The 14313-nt window shown below is 49.1% G+C and overlaps 1 protein-coding gene and 1 non-coding gene across 2 annotated transcripts; both read right to left on the bottom strand.

Annotated features, from left to right (window-relative positions):
• Nucleotides 1-3268: 3268 nt before the first annotated feature.
• Nucleotides 3269-3341, bottom strand: TRNAF-GAA (transfer RNA phenylalanine (anticodon GAA)). Its single transcript has one exon. It is a non-coding gene; the product is annotated as a tRNA-Phe (tRNA).
• A 7674-nt stretch (nucleotides 3342-11015) lies between these two features.
• LOC123093118 (zinc finger protein GAI-ASSOCIATED FACTOR 1) lies at nucleotides 11016-14072 on the bottom strand. The gene is made up of 4 exons (XM_044515025.1): nucleotides 13702-14072; nucleotides 13179-13575; nucleotides 12844-13061; nucleotides 11016-12132 (listed from the first exon to the last, which is right to left on the bottom strand). Exons 1-4 carry the CDS (start codon nucleotides 13805-13807, stop codon nucleotides 11267-11269), a joined length of 1587 nt encoding a protein of 528 aa, XP_044370960.1. The 5' UTR covers nucleotides 13808-14072; the 3' UTR covers nucleotides 11016-11266.
• Between the last annotated feature and the right edge of the window lie 241 nt (nucleotides 14073-14313).

A 14313-nucleotide genomic window follows, 5' to 3' on the forward strand; every position in this document is an offset into this window, starting at 1 on the left:
GCTTGCGCAACACGGAGAGCACCATAGGATAGCAACATAACCACAAGCAAATTAAACCAGTCATAGCAATTCACCAATTACCAATAGGACAACAAAAATCTACTCAGACATCATAGGATGGCAACACATCATTGGATAATAATATGAAGCATAAAGCACCATGTTCAAGTAGAGGGTACAGCGGGTTCCGGGAGAGTGGACCGTTGAATATGGAGGGGGGAAGGTGATGGAGATGTTGGTGAAGATGACAGAGGTGTTGGTGTAGATCGCGGTGATGACGATGGCCCCCGGCAGCATTCCGGCGCCACCGGAAGCGAGGGGGAGAGAGCCCCCCTTCTTCTTCTTCTTTCTTGACCTTCTCCCTAGATGGGAGAAGGGTTTCCCCTCTGGTCCATGGTCTCCATGGCGTGGGAGGGGCGAGAGCCCCTTCGAGATTGGATATGTCTCTCTGTCTCTCTCTGTTTCTGCATTCCTGATTCTGCCATTTCACCATTTTTATATTCCCGGAGATCCGTAACTCCGATTGGGTTGTCCTTTGGACACGATTTCTATCCGGATATTGGATTTCTTGCAGCCAAAGAAGGGAACCAACCGCCTTACGGAGTGGCCACGAGGGTCAGGGGTGCACCCACTCCCCTAGGGAGCTCCCCCTGCCTCGTGGGCCACTCGAGTATCGTCTCAGGTTGATTCTTCTTCTCAAAAATCATAAATATTCCAAAACAAATCTCCATCCATTTTTATTCCATTTGGACTCCGTTTGATATGGGGTTTCTGCGAAACAAAAAAACATGCAACAAACAGGAACTGGCACTCGGCACTGAATCAATATGTTAGTCTCAAAAATAGTATAAAAAGTTGTCAAAAGTACATGAAAGTTGTAGAATATTCACATGGAACAATCAAAAATTATAGATACGACCGGGACGTATCAGCGGCTAGGTTTCTCGGAGTCGCCCGAGTCGCCCCAGGGGGAGAGAGCGACGCGAGCGGAGCCTTTTCAAATTGACCGTGAATTACCTTATATTTTGATTAGAAGATTGATTCAGAATGTAAGTAAATTAAGGTGATTGATTATCATGTTCATGGAAGGCTGGACGAAGGGATAAAGATGAAATGAAAAGTTTACGTTCTTTTTAAGTAGTAGGGATCACACGAAACTTTACTAATGCTTATACCTGCTAGCTTAGTTATTGGCTAATTAGGCAGCTCTTCGTGAAGCATTTGCATGCGAGAAGCCCAAACCCATGAAAAAAAAAGGTAAAAATGCCCACCATGGAACACAAATGGACTATTCACAGCATGCAAAATTTATCCGAAAGTACTAATTACACGGGTTGTTACAATGTTTTACGGGCTGTTTCTAAACTAATCCTCTCCCCCTTGAATTTCAGTGGGGGTGGGCCCCTCACTTTATTTCTATCCAGTCAAAACATGCCAGGTAAGCCATTTAGTTGATCCCATAAAAAGGTTGTTTGTGTGTGTAGCATTGCTCTGATTTATCTGTCTTTTTTCTTTTCTATTTCTTTACTTTTCTTTTTTCTATTGGTTTGTTCTTTCTTCACGGGTTTCTTTGGTTTCTTGTTTTCCCTTTGTTTTTCACCTTTTTCTCCTTTTATTCCTGGGTTTTATTGTCTTTTTTTCTTTATTATTTCTTAATTTTTTTTCGTTTTAAATGGTTATTTTTTTACTTTCCTATTTTCTTCTGTTTTTCTTTGTTGGTTTTCAATGGTTTTCTTTGAGTCTTTCTCGGTTTCACATTTTTGCATTGGTTTCCTTTGAATTTCTTTTTAGGAGTTTCTTTTGTTTTTTCTGTTAATCTATATTTTTCTTCGGGTTCTTTTTTTTTGTGGTATTTTCTTTTCTTTCTCATTTTTTCCTTCTTGTTTCTTTCTAAGTTTTTAACCGTTATTTTTCCTGTGTTTCTTTACTGGTTTTCACAGCTTTCTATTCTTTTTACACTTGTTTCTTTTCTTTTTCATTTTCTTGTTTCTTTGGTTTCTTTTGTTTCTTTTTTGTTTTTTTTTTTGTTTCTATTGTTTCTTTTTGGTTTTCATTCTAATTTTTTGAATAATTTAAAAAAATCCAAAACAAGTACAGATTTTTCAAATACAACTTTAAGATTTTGTAATACATGTCCAACATTTTAATACACATTTTTAGATTTTTTAATGCTTGATTGATATTTTAAAATAGAAGGTTAAGCTCTTTTGAATACATTGTCAACATTTATCTATACGCATTTTAAGTTTTGTGAATGCTTGTTGACATTTTTCAAATACAAGATTAACATTTGTTATAAATGGTCAACATTTTTTCCATACACATTAAACAAAATTCAGATGCTTGATTAACATTTTTTAAATAGTTGTTTAACATTTTTCAAATGATATTTTCTAAATACATGATAAAATTTTCACTCACGTTGTATACATGAGTAACATTTTCTTCATCCACATTGAAAATATTTCAAATACAAGTAAGAGTTTCTAAATATAGGGACAACATTTTTCTATACATACTTCTTAAATTCTTGAATAACTTTTTTCAAACAAGATTAACATTTTTTTGAATACATGGCCATTTTCTATCTATACACATTTGTAACATTTTTCAAATACAAGTTTGATATTTTTTATGCATTGTCAACATTTTTTCTATACACATTTTTCTTGAATAACTGTCCTATTAACATATAACATTTTTCAAATACTTTTTTAACATTTTTTTCAAATGCTTGATTAACATTTTTCTAAACAAATGCTTAGTTATCATTTATCTCTATACACCTTCATAACATTTTTAAAATACTTGTTTAACATTTTTTTCAAATGCTTGACCAAGTTTTTCAAATACATGATCAGCTTTTTTCACATACATTTATATACAAGATAAACATCAACTTTTTTAAATATATATTTGTATACATGATAAACATTTTATGTAAACAATTTTTCAAATGCTGAGTTAACAAAAAAATATTTTTTAATATATTTATGTTGAATTTTTTGAAATATAAAGGAAAGTAAATAAAAGGAAAAAAGAAATAAGAAAGATTTTTTTGGACATATGAAATAAAAACATGAAAAAAACTAAAAAAAACGAGGCCGCGGCCTTCTGCGCGCCTGGGCCGGCCCATTTATGGAGGCGCCTACCGCGGGATATCTGGGTTGGGCTGTGTTACAAAGGAATAATAAAAAAATGTTTAAATATCCCCTTCAAAAATACATCAGAATAAAAAGCCTGGGCCGAGGTATTCCAAAAAATGTTTTGCGGTGAGCGTGGATCGAACACGCGACCTTGAGATCTTCAGTCTGACGCTCTCCCAACTGAGCTATCCCCGCTTTTTGTAAATTGTTCTTCATTCTCCCTTCTATTTCGTACGGCAGCAGGACGAGCTAACTCAGATGAAATGCTTCCTGTTTAGTGAAAAATTCTTTATAGTTTGGGACTCTGAATTGATGTCCGGGACCGACCTGCCTGCTGATGACAGCATCCGCCCAGCGCTAAGCTGGCTATTCAGTTAGTGTTGATTTTTTTTTGAGATTGGAGCAGGTCACCAGGTCCAAGTTCCAACTTTCAGCGCATCAAAGAAAACTCTTACCACCTATGTAATCCGCTATAAGCTAGACTGACGTAGATGATTGATGCTTGGAAGTCAACCACACAACGACGAATCTCGATATAAAAACATGTCACTTGTATCATACAGAACGCTCTACCCCGGCATCATGTGCCGGCCAATATAATCTTGTCTTTCAGTGCAATCGTCCACCTACAGCCTACACCCTACATCCTACACAGCCTGCGGAGAGATGGACAGGCGCCCTCTAACGTAGCGCAATTGCTTACGTACATAGTATCTCTCACCTAATATATATCTTGGTTTCTTGCGGCTTCCTCTTTGCACCATCTAACCCAGTTTAAGGATTCAAGCATGAACGCTTGATACGATAAGAACACGCTGGTAAAAGCAATCCTGTTCCCATCGATTTTTCCGGCGAGTAGGTGGCCCAACATCGAAGTCGATACAGCTAGGTGTGTGCAAAACAAAAGCTTGTTCACGTGAGGGGAACAAACGTGCAAGTTCACGATGCATCTTGCGGGAGCGTCGGGTCGCGGCCGGCTGAGCCCGTGCACGGAGCGAGGCTCACGGAACGGCCGGAAGTCCAGGACGACGACACTCACACTCACAGTGCTCACGGTACGCTCCCTCCTCCGATCCCATGGCTGCCCATCCATGCATCCATGATCGTTACATCCTATACTTGGTATGCACGGGCAGGTTGCCTGAGGCGACGGACGACACCGGCCGGAGCCAGGCAGCGCATTGAAACGGAACAGGTGGGGGTAGGTGGGGCTGCATGGGCATTTAGGGCCAGTTCCGATCGGGTCGATCGATCGACCTGACGTGCGGGGACGGGGCATTCACTCCGAGCTGTCGCCTTTGACCGGCCGGGGTCCCTCGCAGGTGCATGTGCATGCGATGGGGCCTGCAAGACGTCCGCGGGCGCACGCGTGCGTGCGTGCGTGCGAACGGGGGGGGGCGCGTGGGTTTTGGCGTGCGACAGGCCCCGTTTTGGCGTGTCGTAGGCGCCCGGTGTCGTGTCGTCGACCGCGAGCGCGCACAGTTCCGAGACGGTGTGCGCGCCGGCCGTGTGCATGCGTAAGATTCCTCTTCGGGAGATCGGCTGGACAGCAGGAGCTGTAGCTGTAGCTTGGGTCCGAAGTCTCTTCCCGCGTGCGGAAACCCGGGCCACGGCGCGCCCAGGCTCGGCGACAGGCACGCATGCGGCGTCGGCCATTCTATCTCCAGGAGGCAGGGCAGGGACCGGAGCCGTTCTGCGCGTCAGATGTGACTTGGTCCCGTCATTCTTAATTCACGTTAGTCCCACCCCGGCCCTACACCGGCAGCGACTACTACTTGCAGTTTACTGCAATGTAGTGTACAGTAATTCATCTGGTGGCCAGAAGCAATGGCAGTACCATTGGTTTACCCAAATCTGGAGGCAGACCTTCGGGGCCAAGGTGAGCAGGCGGCTTCAGCTTGTCCGCGTGTGAACGATGGGCGCACCAGAATTCCTCGCTTAGCCACAAATCCTGACTGTCCGGTGCTGACCGCCGAATGGTGATCACATCACATGGTCGGACCGTCCCACGCCTTCAACGCTAGCCGTAGGACGCACACTGTAGGGTGGCCCACTTCCATCGACTTGGCTCTCTCCTCATGCATATGCATGCAAGCATGCATGTCCACGTGACAAGCCGAGCGCGGCTGGGATACGCGTAGGGGTATCTAGCTAGCTGCGCACTGTGGAATGGGCCCAGGGCGTGCTATTCCACTGGCGATGGCACACAGAATCCGGCAAAGCCGCGACTGCACCCCGGCACGCGCATCACGGACAAAACCGCCACGCTGGAGCCGCTTGATCACGAGCGCGGGAACTCTTCCATTGTTTGGTTGCAAGAGACTAGACATTTTTGAAGGATTAGGGATTAATGAAAAAAACACCTTTTAATAGAGTCTTTTTCTAATTTCTATAAAAAAATCCCTCTTGTTTGAATACATAGGAACTAAAAGGGATTTTTTCTAGTCTAGTCCCTGTACCAAACATCCAACGCCATACATTTTCCCACGACACGTCCTAGACATGCAAGTACTACTACATTGGTTGCCTAATTCGCAATTAATATTCCTACCAGCGTTTGTACAAGACAAAATGTAAAACAAAACCCGAACCAAGCGAGAGAGGACAAGCATGCATATCGTCCGAGTGCAGCAACACGACTTTTTCAAGCTTTGCTGCATCGGCCTATGGTAGACTGTGGTCTACCCTAGCTAGCCAGCAGCCTGCAGCTATGCGAGATTCCGACTTTAGCAGTCCCAAAGCCATCATCAACCCAGTACTGTACTACAAAAGCGACCTCTGTCCGTATTACACCGGCGCATGCTGGGCAGTCGCCAGCGGGCAGGGCACTCGAACACACGCGAAAAGCTAGTCAGGCTCACGGGGAAGACGAGACTCCTCAAACTTGAGGGCTCGCCTACACGGAACCCAACGACTACTTCGTGGCAGAGCAGGAAGATCGTTCAGAACGCGGCCAGGTAAAGATCAAACTCGATTCTCGAAGAAAAGGTAAGGTTAAATCCAAGCAAAACGAACAACGGCCCCGATCACGGTGGTCGCTCGTGGCCGTTTGTAAGCTTGACGTGCGAGGTAGTAGAGGAGAACTAATTTGGTTTGATCCGAGGTTGATCTTGGGTAGTTGGTATACCTTAAAGAGATTTTTCTTAACACAGTACAGACACAAGCGCTCGTACATACTCGCATACACGTATCTCTATAAACGTACACACGCATACCCTACCCCATGAGCTGCTATGAGAGACTGAGCCAGTATATCATCTTGAGATTTACGAAGTCGTCGTAGGCGCCTCGTTGTTGACAGAAACATTTTATCCCACTGAAAACGCATTACCAAATATTCTGAAATAAATCTAGGAATAATGCGAGCACCAGAATTTGAATCCTCATGGGTTGAGAATACCACTGTCTCACTAACCATTCAACCATAGGTTGGTTCGCCCTTGAAGATAAGTTATGGTGGTGGCTGTTGGCTGCTAATTCCGTATAGTAAGGTTGATTGAAAGAGTGATGGTGCAACCCACAAATGATTGCTCATCAAGACGGTGACCGGAATATCATTCCATCTTTAAGGTGAAAACATGTGATCTGGCTTTCACTGTTGAAACGATCATTGCCGTCGACGGTGCACATGCATTACATCCTTATTGAACGCTTTGTCTTTAGACTATTGCATCGCTTCTTCTTTTTTGTAAAAACATCCACGTATAAATAATTTATGTGTATATAAAAGCACGAAAGGTTCAAAAACCCACTCTAGCATATGCGCCATATGGATCGCCATCAACAAAATAATTAGAGAACGCTCCACATTAGCTCCTCGAGCCCACATATTTGGAGGCTGGGCGGGGCCGGGGTTCATATGAAGCTCGCTCCAAATTTAACCACACGTGAACCGAAAATTTCATGACCATCATCCTTTCTCTTTCATCTCTTTCACGCCGGTACCAATGACATAGTTGCGTTTCCTTCCGAAAATGCACCCCTTGATGGCCACACGCCGTCTGTCGGCTGCCCTAATGCCCATTCTCGTCATCATTCCCTGTTGCGTGCCGCTCATGTGCATGCGCCTCCACTTCTCCGGAAACAACACCTAAAGTTTCCCACTCCTCTCGATGACGCATCACCCAACACGAGATCCCATGGCCGTCGTCATCAAGGAAGAAAGTCCACCAATCAAGGAAGGTGAAGATGTGCACGACGAGGAAGCACCGTCGGCGAACTTCAAGCTCGCCATGTTAGAACCATGGGATCGACTAGGCCATGATATTCAGAGTAGATCGGTGTGTCTGTGATCTGTACATGAGGGAGTACAGAGAGATGGAAGGAGGAGGAGCAGCTACCTTCTCCTTGGCTCTAGAGGAGCTCCCGGTGCCGGTGGTGAACGGATGGGAGCTCGGCGTAGAGGTCGACGGTGAAGTGGCTCGGTGAAGTGGCTGGTGGCACTTCCCGTCGCTTCAGTGCCTCCCTCTGGATCGGATTAGGGTTAGGAGTGGGGAACAGTGGCGGCGATGAACCTCGTACCTCGTGCCTCTGGTCCCCACCTTCTCTTTATAGCACTGCGCGACAGGGGCCCACCAGCCTTGCTTAGGCTGGACGCCCCCGATCAGGGCGTCGGTCAAGGGCCCAATGAGCCGTTGGGCCTATTGGTGGACACATCAACCTAACATTCTCCTCCTTGATCTCATCATTATACTTTTAACTTTATACTTTGAAATAACTCTTTTCAAAGTACTCGTTCCATCACAGATTTGCATGTAGAGCATGTCTCATCATCACGGTTCATTCCCGACAGAATCAACACCTACAACACACTCCTCTGTTTTGAAACAGATTCTTTAACCTTGGGCCCTTTTATTGTCCGGAAATCTTAGACTATACCATAAAACCCATGTCGACTGTGTGTTCTTCGAACACACTGGGCGGCAAGTCTTTAATAAGTAGATTTGCAACCACTTGTCTGTTGCTTTTATACTTCAAGCATTTCTACATAATTTCGGACTTTCTCCTTTACAACGCATAATTCTGTGTCAGTGTGTTTGGCGTCAACACTTGACTCGTTGTCATAGGAGGGAAAAACTTAAAATAGTAATCGCTGTTGTCAACCATTATCAACTCCGGGTAAAGGTATACTTAACCATTTTGCCTGTCCCTCAGCCTCATATCAGGCTATAACATATTTTGCATCGCATTGATGGTAATTATTTCATTCTTTGGAGCTTTTCCACACCAAAACTCCAAGTGTGAAAATTAGCGACAATTGTGGAATTCGCTATACATTTCACAACTCCTGTCTTTGTACTCACAATTTTTTGAGAGCATTTATTTCTTTCAGCATGAAGCCGATATCTTTGAGTCCATTCCAGTGATCTATATATGGACTGGACATTGCCAAAACAACCTAGATACGTGAACTATGTCATGGTAATATATTGAGATTCAACAGCTGAAGCGTATGGCACCATATCCGTTTTCAATCTTTTCTCATCAACTTTTGAAACACCATAGTTTCCGGTTCCATTACCCTTAATTATAAGAACATGCGTAGGCTTTCTCGCATGCATACTTTGGAAACCTTTCTAAGCATGTCCACCCCGAGCTCCTCGTCTCCGGCAGCTCCTCCACGTGCTCGGCGGCCCGCGCCCCACGCCCCGGCCTGCCGCGCTCGGGGGCTGGCGCCGCGTGCCCCGGCGGCCCGCGCCTTGCCTTGCCCGCGCCCCGGTGGCCGGGCTCCTGGGGCTGCCGTGCCCGCGCCCCGCGCCCCGCCCTGCATGCGCTCCGGGGGCTGGCTGGCCCCATGCCCAGCCCGCGCCCCGGCGGCCGGCGCCGCGCCCAGCCCGCGCCTCGGTGGCCGGCGCCACGCGCCACGCCCAGCCCACGCCCCGGCGGCCGGCACCACGCGCCACGCCCAGCCCGCGCCCCGGCGGCCGCGCATCCCGTCCAGCCTCTCGGTCTCTGATTTGTGGGCCAGAGGGAAGGCACGGGCGGACATGAGCGGACGAGAGGGACGAGGAGAGTGTCCGTTTTCTGTCCATTTGGGAGCATTCTTGGACCAAGTTTGCTCTAGGTTTGGGGTTGGGAAGGACAAAAAAGCGTCCAACAGACAACTCGGTCCGTTTGGGTATTACCGCTGGGTCGTATTTTACCCTAAACGGACAAATTCGAACCAAATGGATCACGGATGGGTCACGCGGTGAAGTTGGCCTAACACCTGTTGGACCGTACGCCCACCCCGGATGCCGACAATGACACATGGACGAAGTGGAACGAGGCTACCCTAGCTCGTTTCAACACCATGGTGTCCTGCAATGCCACATTCAGCGCCGGTATGTCCAACACTGACATGTTCCGCCGCTACCGACACAACAAATTCCACTTCATTACTATAGTTAATTTCTGAAATTGCTTTTGGATGCCGGCTTCATGGAGGCCTCCAAATGCAAAATTCAAAATTTGTGAAAATTCATATTTTTACATTCCAAAATAATCTGAAAAAACTAATACAGAGATAGATGAATACATAGGGCACAAGTGTGTAAATTTTCATGATGAAATACGTTGAAATGAGGGTTGTGCAAAAAGACAACAATGAGGCTTTTTAACACATGACACTATTAATCCTTCTAGACCATGAATTTGTCTTTTTTGGATAGGTTGCATGTCAACTTATTTCATCCTGAAATTATACACACAAACCTGTCACACCTTGTTTACATGTAAAAAAAATCAGATTTTCTTGAAACTGAAAATTTTGAATTTTGATTTTTTTTAGAAAAAATGGCCTCCATGGAGGCCTGGAGCCAAAACGCCATTCTCAGTTAATTATGTATATGTACTTAAGTCGAAGCGCAACTTAGTTTCCGCCCCTATACATAAATCGTTTGTAGTCCTAGTTCAGTTTTGCTTGTAGAATCTCCTTCAATGAATCATTTGATGGCAATATTACCTATGAATTTATGCGTGCTATGTGGCAATGGCACACGTTTCCCACGTTTCCCACACACAAGGAAAATTTGAAGGTTCAAGGTGTATTATAACGATAACGAGTTTGCGCGTGGGCTCTGAAGCTTTCACAGCTATGAGGGATTGCATCCGTAGTGATTTTGATGATCGAAAAAATGACGCTTCTGATTTTGATGATCGAAGATATGATGGATCGGCTAGAGATGCCCTAAGCTTTGCTTGCACGGTTGGACTTGCACATAACGATATCCTGTGTCGTAAACTTCAGGGTGACATTGCATCGATGCACAGAATCCACTGTTCGAACAACCAATTATTCCATGTGAACACGACCTGCCGCTGCATTGTCCTGGAAGAGGACGCGCACCTAATCGTACAAAAAAAAAATCCGTCCAGCGCCATCACATTAAACATCATAGGCGCATCGCCAATAATGGACTTAAGTTACTCGGAATATGAAATTTAGGATGCTGGTACAATTATCTGAAAGATGAGGCCGGCCATAAACCATTGATGGAGCTCGTCATGCACCCAACTACTAGTACTACTACTTCCACAGAAGTATGCAACACCTGACCAACTTAAAGCATGAGTCACCAACCCATGCATGCACCTGGCGCCCACACAAGTTAGCAGCATTCATAACCATCGCAAGCTGGGGGAGAGAATTGTGCCAATCTGGTGACATGACGATGCACGCCCAATATCATTTGGGGGCATAGTTTGAATGCTTTTATCATCTCCCGGCCGAAGGCAGGCAGCAGGTCAGGTGGTCACCAAATTAAATTCCACTTACGCACTGTGCTGCTCTAGTGCCGCGCTCAAATGCAGGGGCCAGTGGCAGCAAGGTGACAAGAACAAGGAAGCAAACAAGGGGAAACAAGTGCAAACGACAAAGCAGAGAAGAGCTGATGGAGAAAGACACTGACTGGTGTGTGAACTTCAAAAGAAACTTTGCTTCAGGGCAGCGCAGGGCAGGCCAGGCGTTCGTACTAAGCTGAAGCCTAAAGGAACAAAAGTAACTTGCTTGGTTGTAACCTAAGAAACAAAAGAACGGCGAAGGACTGGCTAGCTGCTGCTAATTGATTAAGCGTAACCTGGCCGATTCACAGCTGCTGTGCTACGTGTTACTACTACTGCCCAGCAGTGCTAGTGGCATTTTACAGGATTGGTGAGCTGCTCGGGTTCCTCTCCCACGGCTTCGCCTGAGCGCCCCGGCCGGCGCCGAACGTCTCGGCGGCGCCGCTGCCGCTCCGGGCCATGCCGACTGCGCCGCCCATGGGCTGCATGAACACCGGGAGGCCCCTGCTCGTGGTCGCGCCCGTGGGGCTCATCCCCAGCCCCAGGAAGTCCAGCGTGGCTGGCTTGGCGCTGAACAGTGACGACTGGCCCATCATGAGCTCCGGCAACCCCATCGGACCGCCGGTCGAGTCGTATGGCAGCCCGAGGCCCAGCCCGGCCGACATCATCGGGGCTGGCTCGGGCTCCAACCGCGGCGGCCATTGCTGCAGCGACCCCTCCGGGAACTGCATCTGCATGGCTTCTTGGTGGTGTTGCTGGTGGTGGTGCTGCTGCTGACCTGACGACGTCGACGCCGGCGAGGACGACGAGATGTCGAGGCCCAGCCCACGCAGGAACGAGGAGCTCGACGAGGTGGCGCCCATCTGCGCCGCCTTCTGCAGCAGCGCCGTGGCCGACATGTGCGCCGACGGGGACGGCGACGGCGGCGGGAGCTGCTGCTGCTGTTGCCGGTCAGCCGCAGGGGCCGAGAACTGGGCGGACGCAGCATCGGTCGCGAGGCACAGCGACGGGGGCTTGGCGGCCAGTGCGCGCTCCGGGTACTGCGGCGCCTGGGCCACGGAAGACGGCGCGAACATGCTGCCGAGGAGGCTCTGCGACGTGGCCGAGACGCTGCTGGTGCTGGCACTGACATTGGCGCCGTTGACTGAGGGCGGGGACGGCATCGGCGGCGCCGGCGGCGCGTACTGGACGACGGACTCAGGCGCGGCAGCGCCGATCTCCCGCTCTGCATGAACCACAAATGTCTCAGCAAATCAGCGGCAAGATTCAGATCACAGACATAAAATTAAACGAATTAAAATGTTAAGCGCTAAAAGCTCGTGCAATAGAGAGAGACAGGGCCAGAAAGCAAAGGGAGGAGCGAGCCTAGTCATGATGGGGCTCTTTTTCGTGTGTTCGTGGGCTACTTTTCTCTTTCTCGGCTGATGATGATTCGAAGTTCCCAAAGTCCAAACTCCAGAAAGGTTCTGCACTTCAACTGGGATTGCATCACAAAGCCACTAATCAGAACTCACAACTCACACAGACCTTTACACGATCCAAAAAGAAGCCATCAAGTAGGATCACTATGCTCCCAAAAATGAATCTGAATTCTCTCTCTCTCTATGAATTCAACGCGTGTGTAAACTTACTAATCAATTGGATTTCGAGATGCGGGCGTGCAAGAACATGTATGTACTCGGTCACTGCTCCCCCTAGCTCTCGGACAAAAACTGCATTTTTTGGGGAGATCTCTCGGTCTCGGTTTCATTCCAGACAAAAATCCACCACAGTAAAATCCTTCTTCCCCGTCACGCAATCTTACAAACACCATAACGCTCCAAAACATACTAACGCAGTGGTCAAAGCGGCAGCACCTCCAGTACTGTCAATTTTGACCTGACCAGAGCGAGAGCAGCTAAAATGGACGGATGAATAGTAGTGCGTTGACCATTACCTTGCTCCTCGTGCTGCTGCGGCGCGGGCGCCGGGGCCGGCGCCGGCGGCAGCTGTTGCAGTGGCATCGGAGCGGCTGGTGGTGGTGCCTGCGGCGGCGGTAGGGCCGGCGGGCCAGCAGCGCCTGAGCTCCCGTCCTCCGGCGGCGGCGCGCGCGCCTTGGCGCTCTCCTCTGCCAGCGCGTCGCAGAAGGCGCGGTGGGTGATGAAGCTGTCCCTCCTGCACGCACGCGCCGCCAATTTGTCAGTCAGTCAGTCAGTCAGTCAGTAAATGGATAGTGGAAGAAGCAAATTGGTGGCGGCGAGGAGGGAGGGAGGGACGGAGACGGAGACGGACCTGGAGAAGAGGGTGCCGCAGTCGCAGCGGTACTCGCGGGAGCCGCAGGTCTTGGTGTGCGCCTTCCAGTCGGACTGCACGGCGTACTTCTTGGAGCACTTTTCGCACTTCCACTTCTTCTCGCCGTGCTTGCGGCAGAAGTGCTTCTTGATGCCGGTGAGGTCGCCGAGGGCGCGGGAGGGGTCGTGGTGCACGCAGCTCGACTCCGGGCACACGTACACCCGCTTGCGCACCTCCTTGCCGCTCCGCTGCCGGAGCTTCCACGGCAGGTTGTGGCCCCGCCGGTGCAGCTGCAGGTTCTGGTCCCGCTGGAACCCCTTGTTGCAGATCTCGCACACGAACCGGTTGGTCGCCATCAGCGTCTTGGGCGACAGCGCGATCACCTCCGCGTCGGGATCTGCGTGTGTGCACGAACCAAGATCACCCCCACAAGCCAACAAGAGCCTCGCTCGCTCGGTAAATTAAGCAGCCTCAGCTCGCGCTTTCGGTCAATCGCAAGAGGTTAATTAAATAGAGTAATCACCTGGCATGCCGGGGAGAGCACGCTTCTTCTTGGCGGGCGGGCCGGGCGGCGGCAGCGGCGGCGCCCCGCCGCTCTTGGCCGTCGCGGACGATGTGTCGACCTCCATGGCAGCAGCAGAATCTTCCTTCCGGGGCCGGGTGCACCACCGCTAGCCGCGCTGCTACAAGAGTCCAAGAAGAAGAAGCGAGCTGCGTGGAGCATAAAAGCGCGCGCGCGCAATCGCCACCGGCCAGTCGCGGGCGTGGCAACCACCGGTCGTGGACGCGACGGGCTTGCGTGGGAAGCTGATGAGGAAGGGTGGGGGAGCAGAGAGCAGATGAAGCCGGCCGGAGCAAGTATAAAAAAGAGGGAGGAGAGGCGAGCAAGCAAGGGAGCAGAGAGCGGTGCATTAAGTTGGGGGTGGGGGAGGGTCGGCCGGCTGACGGGCGACGCCGGTGAGGTTACCCCGGTGACGCGGAGGGATCGCTGTCGTACACGTGGGGGCTGGCGCGGCATCTGGCGAGTGGACTCAACCGGGGGGCCGAGCATGGCAGGCGCCTTGTCGCGTAGCGCGGCCGCTGATATTCCCTTGGACTTTTGCGGGCCGAGCTCTCTCTCTCTCTCATTTTTTTT

The sequence above is a fragment of the Triticum aestivum genome, chromosome 4B (genome assembly GCF_018294505.1).
Source record: "Triticum aestivum cultivar Chinese Spring chromosome 4B, IWGSC CS RefSeq v2.1, whole genome shotgun sequence".
Lineage (NCBI taxonomy): Eukaryota > Viridiplantae > Streptophyta > Magnoliopsida > Poales > Poaceae > Triticum > Triticum aestivum.

Excerpts from the sequence above, each read along its gene's own strand:
- LOC123093118 (XM_044515025.1), bottom strand. The coding sequence starts at position 13,807 with ATGGAGGTCGACACATCGTCCGCGACGGCCAAGAGCGGCGGGGCGCCG. Across the intron at positions 13,576-13,701 it reads TGCTCTCCCCGGCATGCCAG|ATCCCGACGCGGAGGTGATC; the intron begins GTGATTACTCTA and ends GCACACACGCAG. Across the intron at positions 12,133-12,843 it reads GCAGCAGCACGAGGAGCAAG|AGCGGGAGATCGGCGCTGCC; the intron begins GTAATGGTCAAC and ends TGGTTCATGCAG.